Below are 19,478 nucleotides of genomic sequence, written 5' to 3'. Positions count from 1 at the left end.
ATATGATTTTCAAGTTAAGGCAATACAGTTTTTTCTTGAAGTGAAAAAGTACATGACTTGATGTTGAACTGCACCCACTCTTTATCTGTTCTGTTCAAATCCTATGGTATGAACAGCCAGCTGTCACTTGGCATCATGTCAGTCACTCACAAACCGCACAATGTTTGTTGCCTACTCTCCAATAGAAAAGACTGCACATGTTGCCAAAAGCGTTGACACAGCAAAATCTCCACTGTCCCCCTCCCGCAGCTACACTGTGTGTACTTTCGCCCACCCTCCCCAACCTCCTATAGCTTCATCTACTGCAGCACTGCTTGACTCTTTTGGCAGACGCAGTGCTCAGGACCTTTACAGTCCACATACAATGAGAACGAGGAGAGCGAAAGTTATATAAAGTTAATAAATTGAGCACCATTACCTCTAGGCTGTCAGACAGGTTGGCGCTAACGACAGAAGGATAGCTGATGAGAGTTTCTCATGTGGAAGCAGTGCGGAAAGCCCTTTGCACAGTTATTTGATATCCCTTATATCCAAGGTTCATCTACTTTGATCTGTGTTCTCACGAGGAAGACAATTGAGCGTGCTTGTGGAACAACATTGGCGCAGGGCAACTTTCGTACTTGTTATTAGAGGCAGAACTGCGCACTCGTTGATATCTGCATGCTACTAGTATTACTAATTGTGGTTATTGCTGCTGTGAATTGGGAATTTCTCCATTGTGAAACGAATAAAGCATTTCTTATTATTCGTCTTCTTATTCTTATCGCAATCTTCAGCTTGTCACATAAAATTTTACTTGCTAACACTGAGCGCTTCACCTAGTAGCACTCATAGTGCCCAGTCGTGAACTAGTGCAGTTTGTCCTCACCCGTAATGCAGTTCTCTAAAAGTAACAACAAAGTGTGTATTAATATATGGACCTATTTGATAGCCTTGATATCCAGGTTATGGGCCATGTACGAGCAAACTCTTTGTTCTCACTGGTAAGACAATTCTGTTTACTAGATGAAATATTAGGAAACTCTAGTAGTATTGACAGTGTCCTACAAATGGCATTCTTTCCACTAACAAGTGACATTTCTGCAAACCAGTCGGACAACATGCATGCTACGACTACCACTAGTTGTTGTTGCCACTTTGGAGTGCAATTTACTATATACCTCATGATATCACTGACTGTATCTTTAATTAGGTCCGACATAGTCCACATATTGTCATGATTCATATGATTTTGTAAGATAACTTTGACTGTATCTTAATTAGTGCCGAATATCTTACATATTCTCAAGTCAATGCCTGATTCATACAAATTCATATGATCTTGCAAAACAATCTATTTGAACCCTTCCTTGAACAGTGTATAGTCATAACTTTTAAAAATCCATGCCATAACGTTGAATCTCAATTTTTAAACGTGTGTATGTGATTATGTGGATGTCTAGGAGAGTGCAATGTATTTACATATTTCATGATACACATAGCGGGTGGAGGGTCATGCAAAATCTCGTTGTAACAAGTGTGCAATGACAATAAAGGATTCATTCATTCATTCACTTCTGAGTTTTCCCAAAACTAGTTCACAGTTTTGCCTCAATAGCAGCGCTGGATTGTCACCCCCCCCCCCCCCAAAAAAATAAAATCAGCCCCGGCATTTTGGTTTTGCCCGCCCTGCCCCCCCGACTGCTTGTATTACAATATGATTGTGTTGAGTGTTGAGCATGTCCTGATCCTGTCCTGTTTGCTTTGTGTTTCAGTCTTGAGCTGGAGTGTGCGAATTCCCTCAACAGCCGCAACAGACACAAATCTGCCATCGCTACCTTCTGCCTTCAAAAAGCCATGCCACACTGACAACTGCTGTCGGATTATTAGCCTTGCTCACAACTCTGTCTCAGAGTGCTTCATATTTCGAGACAATCTGGACGTTTTGCCTCACAGCTTCTCGCCACGATTGTTTCACATTATTTTTGTTCTGTATTCTCTGTTTATGTTCTTCGTGTATTGGATTCTCTTGCCCTTTGAGTTGACAAGCACTTTACATTTTTTCATTCATGTTTTTGATCAAAATTTCTTATCTGTGTCGACATTCTCATTCTGTCTGGAATTCTTCCGGACATCGAACAGCGCCAGTTACGGTATTTCTAGGAAGATACAACACGAGTGAACGTTAAGCACAACTGCTCCCCCATGCCACTTTTCCTTATCTGCGGCAAAGTACTCACCACAGCCTACTGTGCGTTGTACGCTGATTGTTCATTAGATGTTGCAAGGGAAAAGTAGAAAGGTATGTAACCTCAGATATCAATCCTCTTAAACTGATTAAAGCCTTACCATGGATTGCACTCCATCACACCGGTCAGCATCACACTGGTCAGCTGCCTGCTGTTATGCAACAAACTGAGTTCAGCATATTTCGACAATTGCCGCATTTAGATTCATTATGCTTCCATCAATCACTGAACACAGGAGAGATTTTTCGGGTGCATGCAAGTAAATGAAATGGAGTGTGATGATTTGATCAAATGAGCAGCTGCAGTCACTCGCATTACCTCGAAATTAAATTGGTTTAAATTTGCAGTCATCCATCGCTTTTTTTTTCTTTTGCCCTGGTGACAATAAAGTTTCCTGGTGGGTCAAAAAGAGCATGTGAGAGGCCCACATCACACTATTGTCCCCTCACCCCAGGTATGGCATTTATCTGTTGTGTGCATGTAATGTTTCTCTAACATGTCATCATGTAATGCTCTATTTGCGGAAGTATCCATGGTGATAATGATGTGAAGTCATGGAATAAGGACAGACAAACAAGTGGATGCCTCAGTGTGGCACAGATGAGTGTGAGCCGTGCTTTGACTGCCAGTCTATTTATTTGTCCACTGAAAGAGGATGAAGGGAGTGGGTGAGTACACAACACAAAATAGAAAGTCCTCAGCCAAGATAGAACAGTACATAGGAGATGTGCACTTATTACTGAGAAATAGAATCTGCGGTCAGATGTTGTAATCAGACTGGATTTCGGTTATTGGATGCGATCGAATCTTGAAATTGTGTTGTTCAAAAAGGAAAGAAGGATTCGGAAATGAGATGAGAACACGTAATCCAATCCTAGTTTTCACCTGCATCAAATGTTCAGTGTTGCTCAAAACATTGCTTGGAGGTGATATTTCAGGATGTCACCGAGTGCCAGCCGCACGTTGCAATAGATACAGAGAGAGTGAAAGAGTCACAGAAAGGCATAGAATTGGATGGCCTTGGAAATGGAAAATAAAACACCTGTTGTGAATTTGGCCCTTCAGTTCCTTGTGAGAGAACGGCAAGTTGTACAGAACCATTGAAGAGTTGCATTCCAAACTTCACAGGATATAAATGTCTTCTAAATTTGACTAACCCCAGAGAAGACTGTTAACTTAGCCAAATTTGACTGACTGAATACAATGTCAAATATATTAAATGAGGCTGAAACACACCTTTCTCTCAGCACTTAAAAACTGTGGGTGTGTCCAATGAATGCGTTGAAATCATAGACTGGCTTGTTGTGGGGCTTTTCATACCGTGACAGTGAAGCGTTCTAAATCGACCATGCCAGCACGAAGCCATCGTACAAATGCTGGCTGTCACATAGGAGGTCCCCACATCCCATTGCCCCACACACTCTTCCGTCATGACTGCGTGATGTGCTTGTACCAACAACGAAAGCGCTCATTCCAGGTGTTCAGTATATGCTGTTACATAACTGGCAGCCAACGACATGCACTGTTCTCAACAGTGTTTAGACACACACACAAAAAATCTTCAGTGGAATGAGTTATCTCTCAAAAACTAATTGGAATAAACAAGTTGGCAGCAGAGACTTTTCTCAACAGAGTGAGGCAGGGGTAATGTTGTTACAATATTCCGCCGTTACGTGATACATGTACAATGAAACTTTCTCACAGGCCTCCACCAAGACTATTCATTCATTTTACGTTCCGTGTAATCCTCACAAGGGTCGCGGGGGTGCTGGAACCTATCCCAGCCGTCTTCGGGCAGTAGGTGGGGGACACCCTGAACCGGTTGCCAGTCAATCGCAGGGCATACACAGACGAACAACCATCCACGCTCACACTTACACCTCGGGACAATTTAGAGTGTTCAATGAGCCTGCCATGCATGTTTTTGGAATGTGGGAGGAAACCAGAGAAAACCCACGCAAACGAACATGCAACCTCCACAAAGGGAGGCCAGAGCTGGAATTGAACCCGATACCTCTGTACTGTGAGGTCGACGTGCTGACCACCGGGCCGCCCTCACCAAGAGCACACAATCCTTATTTGCATCAAAATCACCAAAGGTGCATATACCGCAAGTGAAAACATGGCATGCTTACAACCTATTAAATGCAAAGATGAGTCCCTATTCGCATTAGCGATCCTGCTGTGTGGATTACCCAAGTAAGCAGAGTAATAACAATGTATGTGTGACACAGCCATAGACATGGACATGAGATAATGGCAGAGAGAGAGAGAGAGAGAGAGAGAGAGAGAGAGAGATGGGAGATAGTTTGGCTTGGTGTTGACAGGCTGGTTAAATAACCAAATAATGAGGTCAGGAGCACTGTGTACTGTCTCAGCGGGCTCTGAAATACTGCAGGTTGGGGAGAGGGGACGAGTTCTCAGGCCACACCAGATTTGATACCTTTCCCTCTCTCCACCACAACACTCTGCACCGCTTTGTATCAACCATGAGCTCATTTTCCCTTTGTACTGCCTGATAGATACAGTGGTGGAAGGTAATGAAGAAGGAATACTTGAGTGCCATTTGGACATTTCTACTTCGGGGTGTACTCACTTTTGTTGCGAGTGCTTTAGATATTTCATGTTATTTTGAGGGGACAGTCCATTCACATGCAGCACACTGACTCCGTTGAGACTCTTGAACAAATGAAATCGCAATCTGTGTACCACACTCTGCAATAATTTTGTTTTTGTAATCCTGCTCACTTGAATGTCTACACCAGGCATGTCCAAAGTCCGGCCCGGGGGCCAAATCCGGCCCGCGGTCGAATTTCATCCGGCCCTCGGCCCCTGTCATAAAATCAGTGCCGTCTGGCCCGCAGGTGGGGCGTAATGGAACACGTGTTGCATTGACTGAGGTCTCGTACACTGGTGAGTGATGTTTTATAGAGTACTGCTTCCCTCTAGTGGCTAAATGAGTAATAGCATTCACTAAATGAGTAATAGCATTTAGACACTAGAGGGCAGTAGCACTCTACGAGACATCACTTACGAGTTAACAAGACATCACTCCGTGTTTATATTGACTGATATGTCATATTTCAAATGATCCTTGCAGTTGTGGATATGTGTATTGCTTGTTCATTTCCCTGTTGTTCGAGTCAAAGGTTTTGTGACTATTGAAAAGTCATGGTGATACATTTTATGTTTCAAATTAATAAATTTGCACTCAGGAGACTTCTGTTTAAGAAAAAGTCAAGTGAATAAGCAGTTGCATGTGTTATACCTGTTTCAAATGAACCAAAAGAAATTCTTAAAATTGTTGAAATTAAAATAAAAATGGAAATGTGAAACAGACTGGCTTACTAAAATTTGTTGAACAATATTGTTGTTCAATGTAAAGAATGTCAGCCGAGGTCGGCCCCCCGACATTTTACCACATAAAATCTGGCCCCCTTGGCAAAAAGTTTGGACACCCCTGGTCTACACTGTGCAATACTTGGAACACTTCATTCAACATCACCATTCATAGATATTTTGCAAAAATTAAACAATTCCTACTGCTGAACCAAATGTGCTTTTGTTCAAATTGTCATTGTTTTAAAGGTATTGCGATGTACATTGCCTAAACCCCCTTGCATTCAGTATTTATCTTTTGTATAATATCATATAATTGTTTTTTTTAATCGTCATGTGTTCTGTTTAGTGTCACAGTTATGTTTACTGTGCAGACAATGAATCTTGTAGAAAAAGCATCATTTATAAAGTGCTTTCTCATGAAAATGTATACTGTATTTACAAAAATATGAGATGTGTACAGTATTCACTTTTGTGATTAAAATAAACAAAATACTAAAAGATTTGCTCACCGGTAGAATTGCACCATAGATTTGAGGTGATTATAATTTGTATGGAAGAAGTTGCCAAAAAATAACAGCAACAGGCCACATAAAAAGATATCAAGGGCCAGACCTCGCCCACAGGCCTTGAGTTTGACACCTTGCATAATGGATAGCCCCAATGTGCATGGTAAACATTGATTTAGAACACTTTGCGCCTTAATTCCCGGCCCCTAGAGCGGTGCCTCTTGTTTGTTTTTGTGGCGTAAAAAGCACTCAGAACAGCTCCTTACCGGTGGTCACCAACTGTTTACCGATTAATCTCCACATTTTGAGCTGAACAGGCTGACCCAATTTGCAAAGGGTCAGCAGTTGAGGAAACAGACGAGACGCAATTGTTATAAATGTGTTTATTATTGCCACCTGCTTGTACGTAAGGGAAAATGTTTTCACACTGGGGCCAGCTTGCATTCTGTGGATCTGTGTCATGTGTGTTTGAGCTTGGAGGAGTATTGTGTTTCTCTTTTATTTATTAGCCTTTTATATAAGCACCAGCAGGGAGAAGAGCCGTGCTGGGACAAGTGTCAAAGGCCACCGAGACGGCACATGTTGTACATACTACATATGATTACGCTTGAAATTAACCACCGGGAGTAGTTGTTTGAATCGTTGCCGCGATTACATTGTCATCGGCGTGCGTTTCAGGCCTACTAAAAGGACAATTACAAGTGAGGCATAATTGAACTAGTAGAAAACTGCACGGTACTAGTACCGTTCATGAAATAAAATAAGTACTCATTACTGTTAGCACTAGTTGTGTGCAGATTTCAACAAGTCCACACTAGTAACATGTGTAACACCATTGGACTTCTTGTATGCCAAAGATCCCCTACTGGTGGGCTAAAATATCAGACGATAGTACAAAGGTGTCTAACCCAGATCCAGCCCGCCACATCATTTTATTTGGCCCACAAGGGCAAATCATGTGTGTTAACTTTGTTTCCTGCTCAAATACAGAAGTTGCAAATTGTCTTCATTTTAAATAACATTGAGATATTGCAAGCATTTAATATTTACACACACACACACACACACACACACACACACACACACACACACACACACACACACACACATATAATTTAGTTATCCATCAATTTGTTGTTTGCTCATCTATATGTGATATTATGAGGCGATCATACATTTATATGCCTTCACAGTCATAATGGCCCACTGAGGGGAATCATAACTACAAAGCGGCCTGTGACAAAAATGAGGTTGACATCTCTGCAGTAGCGGAATAAATTTTACTAGTAAGACATTCTAGTTCTACGTTCTACAAGTGTGTGTAATTGTCTTACTATTGAAAACACGAAAAATAAAGTGGATATCAAGAACATGGAATAAATGCTCAACAGCGTTCCCTACACTCATGCAAGCACTGTGGTGCAGAGAGAGGGGGAAAAAAAGAGTGGAAACAAGTGTGTATTTACAGTACGGTAGTTGAAGGCCCACCTGGTGTCACACCCAGCCAGCCAGCCAGTCACTATGTCTCAATCGCTGTTGTACCTACGGGGCACCTACAGCATAGAAAACAAACTGCCTTCCTTTCGCAGAAAACATTATGTAACGTAGCCAGCCGAGCTTTCCACGGGCCTGTGGGAAGACGGAGGTCGTGATATGGAGAGAAAAATGAGGGGGGGGGGGGGGTAAAGCGAGGGCAAAATGCTGCAGCCCTCCCCTCTACCTCATTCACCATCTGTACTGACAGTGGAGCGCTAGCCCCCTCCTTCACTGCCTTTTACCCACCATCACCCTTCCCTTCGCAATGCTGTGTGGAATGGGGTTTACATAACCCACTGCAGTCTGAGCTAGTGCAATCCTAACTAGTATGCCACAATCATTCTACAAGTGGTAGCTGTTCTATCCGAATTGTCCTACAGTTGAGGACAAAGAGTCTACTAGTACAGTCGATGAACCTTAAACTGGATATCAAGGATATCGAATAAATGCTCAAACAGCTTTATGGAAAACTACCAGCATGCTCCGAGCTACTCACATGTTTCAAGAGGCTGCTGTTGCATGACACATTGCTACTTGTTGTTCCTCGTAGTGTTACTAGTGCAGCACAGTAATTTACTTGTAAGGTTTAATTACCGGTACACTCTAATATGGCACATGAGGCACTAGTAGTGGAAAAACCTTCACTAGTAAGGCACAATCATTCTACGAGTGTGCTGAATTGTCTTACTAGTGAGGATAAAGCACATACTAGCATGTTGGCCTTAAACTGGATGTCAAGGATATGGAAAAAATGCGCAGGTTTCGACCCACTTGCAATCAGATGCGCAGAGAAGACACAGGCAGCCCTAACTGAACCATTCGCCCTTTTTATAGACTACCCTGACAGCTTTATTACAAATGCTCAACATTTTCAGGAAGCCCAATGAGCTCCTTTGTAGATTCAATCTTGAAGCCTTAACCGAGCGAACAGCACTCAGGAGGTCTCAAAGTTGTGTGTGGATGCCAATGTGGTTGTGTATGTATGAGTGTGTGTGCGTGTGTGTAGCACAAAGACCAGGTTGTCTGGAGGGAGACTGCAGGCACTTTATGCGACTCTTGCCTCATCACATAGTGTTTTACCGGTTTTGGTAGTCAGGGTGGTTGTCGTCATTACTGGAGTGTATATCAGCTAACTATTGGAAAGTGGTGGAGTACACTTGTTACTGGTTGCCAACCAGTTCAGGCAAGGGCCAAAGTTAAAGGCCATGGTACAGCGTTGTGGAAGATTTCTTTTTTATTTATTTGTATACAAACACAGGAAACACACGCGATATGGTTGATTGTGAAGTGATGGTTTTCATGTTTTTTTTACAGTACGGTATGTAGGCCAAATTGTCCGAAAGTCGTATAATGTTGTACCATGTCGTGCTGCAATATGCCAGGTGGCACTGAAACCTACTGAAAGGGATGCATCATGTACTTGAGAACATTTGTATGTGTTACTTATTCGTGCGTGTTGGAGTGGCACGGTCCCAAAAACTTCCAGATTCTGTGATTAATGATGCTAAGGCGGGGCGGGGGGGGGGGTAATAAATATCTCCTGAAAATCTTAGAAAACTGTTCAGTGCAACAAAACAGACAACTTGTGTGGTCAACCTGCTTCCTGGCAAACTCATTAGAGATCTGTTTACGATCTTAGGACCGTCTTAAATATTATTAATTCATCACTATCCTCTTTCACTGTAACAGCAGTGTTGAAGACTGCTCTTATTCGACCCCTTCTTAAGTGACCAAATCTCGAGCCAGAGAGTTTCTGTAACTATAGACCAGTTTCAAATCTCAAGTATATTGGGAAAATTCTTTAAAAAGTCACAGCACAACAGCTGAACGGCTACATGGCCGCTAACAACGATTAAAACCGTTTCAGGCAGTGATTAAGACCCACCATTCTACTAAAACGGCATTTGCTAAAGTGACCAATGATCTTCTCCTAACTATGGACTCCGACACCTCAGCAATATTATTATTATTACACATGTAGGAAAAGGGTTACACAAGTCAACTGTTTATTTCTCAATTGGGCTGTACACAATATAATTGAGCAATCACACAATTGTACATACCTACACAGAATTCTCCTTAAAAAAATATACAAAAAAATGTATGACTGTTCATCAGCCACGTGGGCCCATAGACTGATGTTCGGTGAAAGAAAATGTGTATTTAAAAAAAAAAGTTTTATTCATCATCGTCGTCGTCTTCTTCCTCCTCCACTTCTGCCCTCTCCTCCTCCTCCTCTTCATCTTCTTCATCACTAATTACGTATTTCTTGGCCTTCTTTGTAGCCATTTCCTCATCATCCTCTGCCTTTCGTTTGCCTGACCCCTCACCCTCCTGCAATAAACAAATACACATTCCCATCAGGAGCGCCACAATGAATTGAACTGAAGCATTTGGCCTAAATGATGATGCCCAAGTATTTCATCAATTACATCCTATTTATCTTTTACCCAGGTTTTGTTTATGCAACTATGGTAAATAAATCAAAAACAGGGCAGAAGTTGAATACTTTCACTGTTAACGAGTAGTTGCACATTTCCTGCAGATGGAAAACATGAGTCGGCACTTTTTCTCTGCTTGTTGTTTTTTTCCCTTACTCTGATGCAGGCATGTGGAAAATCTGGATTTTCAGATTGGCAACACACTGCCACCTGTGTGCAGAGTGGCATATGACACTCACCTCATCACTGTCCAGCTTTTTGGCCTTCATCAGCCTCTGGGCCTTGTCGTCATCTGAGCCTTCATCGCTGTCTGATGAGTAGATTCTTGCTCGTTCCTCTGGATTGAGTGAGACAGCGAGCAACAGTGGGTGATTCAATAAAATCAATATTCTTAAATTCAAAAAATAAGAAGAATTTGACATTGCGCAAACATGAACCAAAAAAAAAAAAATTGCAAAATTACACTGACAACTGAAAACAACACCCCTTACTGTACATTTTATTCAGAGGAGACTTTTTTTTTTCCAAAACCATACGCTTAAGGTGTTTAGATTGGTGCAAGACATTCTTGTAGCTGGCAACATCATAAAAGACCATGGATACCGAATAGCTTCTCTCAATCTTTTGTGTCATTGTTCTGAACGGTCATTCGTTTACATTCATCCATGTCACCGATGTCCCCGTTTTTCTGCCTTATAAGACCCCAAGATTTCAATTAAAGATTTCAACTGCTGTTGACTTAACCTCTCTCCAGTTACATCACACAGTCATACGCCAAGGTTAAAAAAAAAAAAAAAGCGGGTGACAAAGTTAGTGTTAGAAAGTACAGACATCTGCTTTCGAATGTGACGAGCGAAAGTACAAAGTCGTCACAAAAATACTTACTCAACTCATTTAAAGATAACAGTACTTCAGTACTATCACTTTTTTTTTTACCTCCCACGAATGATTCGTGCTCACCTCTCAGGCCGCCGCCTCCTTTGTATTTGCCCTTGATGGCCGCCAAGCTAATGGACTCCTCCCCCTCCTCTTCATCATCGTAGCGATCGGGCTCCAGGTAGCTACTGCTCAGGCCTCTCTGATGCTGCTTCTCCCTCATTCTCCTCTGCTGCGACTCTCTACGGATAGACGCTCGCAGGCGCTCCTCCTCTTTCTAAATTGACAGAAACCAATTGGAAGCCAAATAGAATCTTTTCAAATGTATTACATCACTGTTAATGGGTTACTATGGACCCAACACGGAATTGGTGCCGATGAGTTGACGTCAATGGCAATAATACTTATCATATTACATCATTTCGTAGTCTAACAACACAGCTAGGTGATTCTCAGCGACTGTGCTGCAGCACATCTGTGATTGAAATATATGAGCGTAAAGCGCCATGTTTAGCTTTGGATATCGTTAGCCTAATAGCGTAATTGTCCAAGTAATTTTTAACTTACCGTGACAATAAGATTAAGATATCCTTTATTTGTCCCGCTATGGGGAAATTTACATTTACAATATTAGCAACAAATAACAAAGGTGCTTGCTAAAAATGGTGTTTTTCTTTGTCTGTGCAGACGCTCATTCAGGTAATCATCAGGGTGATATCCAAAGCTCGAATGGACAAACACTTCTTGTTTGTTGTACTTTTCCGAAAAGGTTAAAATGGAATTAGTCTAACAATAAAGCCGTGCCAATGAGAAGCAGCTTGCTCAAGTTCTTGGTTTTGTGTATGATGGACGCGATCAGCAGCGTCCTTTGTTTGGGTTGGCTGCACATACTGTACATAAACAGAATGTCAGTATTGCGGACCACAGTCCAACATTACATACATGTAAGCGTGCCACAATGTGTCTTTATGTGTAAGCAGCTGGGACGTGCGTATACTCGACACCACTAGCCATTTGAATGTTTTCTTTTTCTGGTGGTGTTGAGCGTTTTCAAAACATCAACGGAACAGAATGTGAATCACCTTAATCATTTCATTACGATGCGACTCTGGATCTCGTCCAGCCATCGGGAGGATGCGGATCTTCTGCGTCTTTGAACAACGGTCAGCCAGAGACAAGGTCATCTTCCTGTGTGTGGCGCTGTCGGTGGAGTGAGGCCTGGTGAAGAAAATGGACGCATGGCATTAATATTAAAACACAGAAAACTCCGGTATTGTTCAAACATTAATTTTATCGCAGATTTGTTGCACGTCATTCTTGTGAAATATAGTTTCTGAAGAGTTCTGAAAAGCCACTAAATGTCAGTTAAAGGTGGCTAATTTGGCAAAACTGACCATGCACATGTTTAAAATTGTGAAAAAATTGCATGCCTCCTTTGAGAATTAAGTGCTAAGGAAGCAATTAGTACACAAAATCTCCTTGATCCACTAAGGGAAAAAATTAACAATATCTTTGATGAGATCTTAATTTTTTTCGATAGCAAGTTATGAATCCACGGCGCCTCTGCTGGTGGCAATCAAAGATAGTGCAGTTGTGAAGTAAAATTGGCCAACCATTTTTGAGTCATACTTTGGCCTAAAACTATTTCAAGCATACTTTCATTATTTTTTTTTAAATGCAATCCACCCAGGTTCATAGTTAGACCCATAGCAAAGTGCTGAACAACGAAAACGCTTTTGTTCGGCACTCTCCAGCGAGTGACGTCATTTACAGAATGCAGAGTTGCGAGTCCATCATTATAATGCATTGTTGAGTGTCCTGTTAACTGCTCTTTGCCATTGTTATCAAGTTATTCATCGAAATGCCTCAGCGCTGTGTAGCAATGCACAGTTTATATTTAGGCAAACAGTTTGAGTGGCCAAAAGAAAAGAATAGGGCCTGTAAATGGACCAGAACATTGGAAGGATACATTTTCATTCTCACAAAGCGAATGAATTTCACGCTGATGTCAACAAGCATTCTTTGCCCCATCAAAACAAAAGGCGAAATCTAATCTGGCAGGGTACAGCGCTGTTATGCATTCAATCGGCTTTGGATGGCATCCCACTAGTCCCATGGGTTTGAGAAAACAGAACATCCAGGTGGACAACTGAGAGGATTACACAAACCTGTGCAGCTTGTATAAACTCATTCAAGGACTTGGAACAAATTTCTCAGTGAAGCGTGATTAGAAGCTTCTTCTTGGTGCTTGGAAATAGATTCAATTTGTGTTTTATTAATTACAGTATTACATAGCAGAGGAACCTGAAATAGCGTATTTTCAAGGCCTTTATTCATCATTGACAGCCTAGAGAAGGGGATGCAAGTACCTGAATGTGAGCTTGGTTTTGAACACGGCCTGTCCCTGCAACCCAGTACCCTGACGGATGAACAGGTGGTTGTGGTCTCCCTGGAGAGGTGCTTTGTAAACGTCAAACACTTCATTCCCCAAGTGGAGAGACATGCTGCAACACAAGCAAAAGCAAAAGCGCAGAGAGTTGAGAGGGGCCAGCAATCAGACGAAGGAAGAGGTTGACGATTAGGACGTACCTCCCATCGGACCATTTGACGATGCGCGCGTTGCTTTCACGTGTTTCGTTTCCTTCCTCGTCACGCTTGACACGCCACCGAATGGTGTTCTCCACCTGGGAAAGGAAATGATTTACTGTCAGCCAGAGTTGAGTCAATTTCACAGCATCAAGTCTAAATTTATATGACTTCAAGGCTCTTTTCAAATCTACCAGGTTACATTTTTACATTTAAAAAAAATCCAAAAGATGCTTACATGAGAAACCAGATTGGCTGGATTTACACTACGGGTTCAATTGTCCAATTCAGATATAATGTGAGTATTCAATGTTACATTGTGTTTAGTTGGCCGGTCTGACTAGACCAGGGGTGCCCATTAGGTAGATCTGATCTACCGGTAGATCTAAGACAGGTCCCAAGTAGATCCGAGGAGTGTCGAGGAGAAAAAAAAAATGTTAGTAATATATATTTTTGTGTTAATGTACGCTGCACCCTAATCATCCTCAGTCTCATTTTCACAACAAAAAATAAATAAATAAAATAAAAAATAAAGCAGGCAAATTTTTGAATTTCCGGTGGCGCGTGAGTACGTCACCGGAAGTTGTTTGCACTCAGCAGTCTGCAATTGCAGCTTGTAATCAGAGCTGTTGCGCTCTATCTTTTATCGTCATTATTCTCATTCAGAGTTTGCTTCATGTACAATTCACAGAGGGCACGGGCAAAGAATAGGAATCTCGGAGGGCCCAGGGAAGCACTTTAAAACTGTACGTGTGAGCTACGATAGTTAACAGGCTGCAAAAGTGCATCGCGTGCCTCAGTTTCAGGCTGTTTCTCATCATGGCGTTCATGTGTGTGTGCGTGCCGGTAAGGGTAGATCCCGGGAGGTTAGTTGATCGAAAAGTAGATCTTCGGTCCAAAAAGTTTGGGCACCCCTGGACTAGACTATTCATTGGAAAGTGTGAGGCATGTTACCTACAGCATAAAAATAACACAGCATTTGATAACAAACAACATTATGCCTACAGTCGAACATGGTGATGGCAGGGACTAGGTAACAGGATATAGTTTTCTTCCACTTGGCATCACATCAGAATTACGTTTCACTGAAAGCTGTCATGTCACACTAGCCCATAGGACTTAAAAAAAAGAAGAAGAAAACAAGCACAGCAATGAGACGGCAAAAAAGGAGGCAGCCACACCGACTTTCAACTTTGATGTCAAGTAGGTGGCCGCAAAATATCCTTTTGCGGACCGCAAATGGCCCCTGGTTTGCCAGTTTGAGACCACTGTTATACCAAGTTTGGTGCTATCAATGTTATTGCCATGCATTCAACTGTTAGCACGCCAACCTAGCCCAAATGCAGAAAAGATGCGTGCAATATGTCCATTCTGCAGTGTCTAGGAGAAAATGCCCTCGGCCTTGGTTTATGCAACACGAGAACAATATGACATACAACACCAAGTCCACATCCGAGTGGCTCAAACAAGCCAAAAATAAAGGTTTGTAAGGGCCAGATCAACATTTGATTCAACTGAAATGCTGCAGTATGACCTTAATTGCAGTTCACAGTGGAAAACTCTCCAATATGATGACAAAGTTACAAACAAACCAGTGAAGAAGAGGCGGCCAAAATTCCTCCACATCAATGCAGGAGACTCATCAACAGTGATTGCAAACACCTCATTTCAGTTATTGCTGCAATGACTGACCCATTGGAACACAATTAGCTAGAGTATACAATACACACCTTCAACTTCAGCCTGGTGCGTCCTTCTTCATCCAGCATTTCCTCATCCTCAAATTCATCCTCATAGTACTGTGGGTCAAAAGGTCTACAAAGAGGGAATTCAAATGAACTTCGATTCAACATTCAGAAGTTATACTGAAACATATTTTAGGTTAGTGCGAGTACAACGTGTGTCTATTAAGTTTAATTGGCTCGAACCTGGGCTCCACAGAGAGAAAGTTGGGCAGCTTAACAAAGTAAAGGTCAGAGCCAAGGTCGGTGCTGACTTTGGGGATCTCAACTTCGATACGAGTCTCAGGCACAGGCTCCTCCTCTGCCTGCTCCCCTTCCAAACCATCTTCTGTATCCTAAAGAGAAAAGCTCATCAAACTCCGCTTCACTGAGCCATGATAAAAGGGATTAGCCAAACGAGTCTTAGCCAGACGCTCTGAGGGCAAAACAGATTGGTCATTCTCATTAAAGATGACAGAGACGGTAATGAAAAAATTTAGGTGGATACCATGGGCTGTCCCGGGGTGGGAGGCTTTTCTGCATCACTGTCAGAAGAGATGTCGTCAGCCTCGCCGAACAGGTCATCTGCTACAGACTTCTTGTCTGCGTGTGAGCACAGAATGAACAATCTTTTATCCTCTGACAGGGGAAAAAATGAGCTGAGAAGGGTGAACACTCATCAGGGTTGTCTTACTCTCATTTGCACCAATGTCACTGTCAGAGTCGGAATCTGAAGCGGCCTTTGCTTTGGCTCTCCTATGGATGAACTCATCTTCACTATCACTTCCTTTTAGAGATTCTGCAAAATACAAAACAACAATTTAAGGTAAGACACAGTAGTATCGATATCAGAATGGGAAATGAAAAGTCATTCAACATTTTCTTGATCAGTGTCTTAGTGACAACTTTGAAAAGCACCTTCCGTCTCTGCATCTAAAATAACGATAAAGATTTTGTGAATGAGCAGTAACAATGATCAGCTGTCTCAGGGTTACTAACATGAGGTCACATCATCTTGATTATAATTCTGGCCACTCTTCTAAACATGCAAATTGTCTTCTAAATACACTATCTTGTGTAGTTTTTTTGCTTGCCTTGAAGAAACACGAGTTCAGCAGTCACAGACCGGTAGGGATGTAACAAAATCCAAACGTCTCGATAGGATATATTATAATGATATGAATCTCATGATATGATAATCTGCATGATATAGTGGGGATGTGGGCAAAATAAAAAAAAGCTCATGATACCGTCTAAAAACTCACGATATTGTGGGAAAAAAAAAATCATATTGGAAAAAAAAAAGCACAGTTTTTTGGACAGCAACAAACCAGAAACAGCAGTGACAAAAACTCAAATGTGTTACATTCCCCTTCATCTGGCGATTAGCGTGGGCTTGCAGCTGGCCAAAACATGCCAAATGCACACGAAACTCCTACCAGACTTTGTGTTCCTGGGCCCTTCATCGTCAGAGTTCTCTCTTTCTTCATCTGAGTATTGCCGCTTCTCCTCTTCGTCCTCTGATTGGTCACTCTTAGCCCCACCTTCCCACTTCTCGTCATCTGAATGGTTCTCGCGGCCTGACAATTCTCCGTCAGAGTGAGGGGTTCCCCCACCCGACCGCGGGGTTCCGAGGTCCGTGTGAATGCTTCAACAGAATAAAATGAAGATCCACCCACATTATTAGCTACACCGGTAGAAATGAAGAGGTTTTTACAAAGATCAGAATCACTCTCAAAAGTCATAACATCACAAATTGTTGATTTAACATGATGTTTCTGTGATTAAGATTCTTGGTTTGCAGGCAAAAAGGTAACGAAACCATTTCTGTCAATTAAAGCACAATAGGGCTATTTATGCAAAGACAGAACATCTCGTGAGAGTCCATGAGCTGCTGACCTTCTGTCAGAGCGGACACTACCCCTCTCAGAGCGCGGACTTCCCCCTCCCGACATTCCACTGCCTGCCGGGCTTCCGCCATCTGACCGGCGGCCTCCATCTTCCTCGTCCTCTTCGTCGTCTCGATGGCCACGCTCTGAGCCGCTGTGCTGCTCTGCATCGGAGTGTTGGTTCTCAGCCTGATCCGAGTGCACGCTGGCGTCAGACTGATTGCCCGACCGCTCAGACTGGTTGCCGCTGCGTCCGCTGCCACTGTGTTGACTGTGCTCTTCTTCCTCACTGTCGTCTCCGAACAGTTCCTAGGAATAAAATGATGTACAAGGACTCCTGTCATGGAGAATCGAGCCGCGATACAGCAAGAATTACCCATAAATATAAGACCCATCCTTTCTTCAAGCGAGTGTTTGACTAGCACACGTCTATTAGGACTGCACGACTGTCCGTGTTTTATGTTATGTGTTGTGTTTATTATTTTACTTTATGTTAACTGTTTTGTTAAGCGCTTTCTTACAGCTGCCGTTGTTGTGAAAGCGCTATATAAATCAGCATGTATTGTATTGTATTGTATGTATTACAATATTAGTTAAGTATGCGATTATTTCTGAGACTCATTCTTGTCAACTATCAAACAAAGGTACGCACTTTATTCATACTGGGTTTTCCACCTTCATGGCCTTCCTCTTCATCATCATCATCTTGTTCTCTCTCACTGTCACTGCCACTGCCAGATACATTACTGTCAGAACGAGGTTGCTCTTGCTCAGAGTCAGATCCAGAGCCTGAAGCAGATTCTGGAGAACATCGGTCATAACATTAGGCACACCTGCACATTCAAATGATATCCAATAGTAATAACTGGTTTAGGAGGAGTCTGTCATTTACTTTTCATGTTTATCACATCATTGTAATCACACAATGACAAATTCACAAAACGTCACTCCTGTGCCTTGATCAAGGAAACCCCGACAGAAAGCAGACTAGCATTTCTCTAAAAGTAAGTTACCTGTTTTTGTCTGAAGCAAGATTAACTGTTCCAATGCACAGGTGAGCTATTGCTGCTGGTTGAGTTACTACAGAAGATAACGAGCACTTAACGTTTATGTAGATCAAAGAAAGGATCAGGAAATTAAACTCATACATCGGCCTCAATGAGCATGACTTCTGCATTTAATTTAAGCAACGTCAAATGGCATAAATAATTGTAGTGTGCTGAATGTAGGCTAACGCTAAATGTGAAAGACTAATGGCTAAGAACATTTTATATTTTATCATCTTAGCTTATTGCAGCCCATGTTGTTAAAGTGTTCCCAGAAGGGCTAACAATCACTGTTGTTATTATTAGCCGTGCAAAAATAAATCTTCGACTGGGTGAGCTTTCTCGCGTCATATAAGTAGCAAACGTAAGACAGCTCCATACCTCGTTGGTCATTGTCGCTCTCTCCATCACTCCCGAACAATTCATCCATATCCGCCATTTTTCTAAAACTGTGTGAAATGTGACCTACCGGAAGTACTTGTGAAGACTTTCGGAGGAAAGATTAAACTTCCAGGATCACGCTGGAGACGACATCATGCTGAAGTGAGTTCAAAACAACACGTGGGGGCGGTACAACGCAGGGAATTGATGTTCTTAATATCCAACATTAGGACCATGTACGTGTACTAGGCTTTACCCACACTAGTAATTTACAATTTAGTACAATAGTCGGTATTATATATTACTGGCAACGTTTTTTTCCACGACTGTATGACATTTCTGAAATTTTGGCACACTACTAGTTAAATCATGTGGTACTAGTGATGCCTTTTGAGCATTTAGTCGACTCCTAAGAGTACAAGTGCGCTCTTTGTGTATGACATTGCTGCGCAGTTGTAGGAGAATCTTGGCATAAAAGTAGAACCATTTGTTACAAATAAGGTAAACTCGTGCACTCGTTGACAACCACATATTACGAGTAAAGTGAAGCGCTGGTTAACTAATAAAATGTTATGATGTTACTAGTCGAACATGTTGTCAATTTATGTTGCCTCACTGGTAGTAATATGTGTTTTTTTGTAGTAGAAGGCCAAAGTTGGCCTGCTTTCTAAGACACTAGGATACTATTACATTCTCACATTGTCTTATGTGTTGTGTTACACGTTAACTGTTCTGTTGATGGTGGTGCGGGTACCTGCAGCGGCTCCTCTCTCTCCTGTGTTGAGAGGAAAGAAATTTCATCAGTGCTGTATATTGCACATAGAGCACATTTGACAATAACATTGACTTGACAGGGACTTCAATGTTTTTATCAACAACAATGTCACATGCCTATTAAATGACCCTCACAGTGTTGCTAGTGCAGC

At 42.1% G+C, this 19,478-nt stretch overlaps 1 protein-coding gene across 1 annotated transcript; it reads right to left on the bottom strand.

The window, feature by feature from the left end:
• Positions 1-9,601: 9,601 nt before the first annotated feature.
• On the bottom strand, positions 9,602-18,671 carry leo1 (LEO1 homolog, Paf1/RNA polymerase II complex component). The gene is made up of 14 exons (XM_052063719.1): positions 18,553-18,671; positions 17,778-17,926; positions 17,136-17,434; positions 16,676-16,884; positions 15,931-16,035; positions 15,745-15,839; positions 15,444-15,592; positions 15,246-15,330; positions 13,519-13,613; positions 13,299-13,433; positions 12,012-12,147; positions 11,014-11,206; positions 10,293-10,390; positions 9,602-9,946 (listed from the first exon to the last, which is right to left on the bottom strand). The coding sequence occupies exons 1-14, from the start codon at positions 18,608-18,610 to the stop codon at positions 9,791-9,793; spliced, it is 1,962 nt and encodes a 653-aa protein (XP_051919679.1). The 5' UTR covers positions 18,611-18,671; the 3' UTR covers positions 9,602-9,790.
• Positions 18,672-19,478: the final 807 nt, after the last annotated feature.

The sequence above is a fragment of the Hippocampus zosterae genome, chromosome 4 (assembly GCF_025434085.1).
Source record: "Hippocampus zosterae strain Florida chromosome 4, ASM2543408v3, whole genome shotgun sequence".
NCBI classification, from domain to species: domain Eukaryota; kingdom Metazoa; phylum Chordata; class Actinopteri; order Syngnathiformes; family Syngnathidae; genus Hippocampus; species Hippocampus zosterae.
This window is presented reverse-complemented; position numbering and strand designations above follow the sequence as displayed.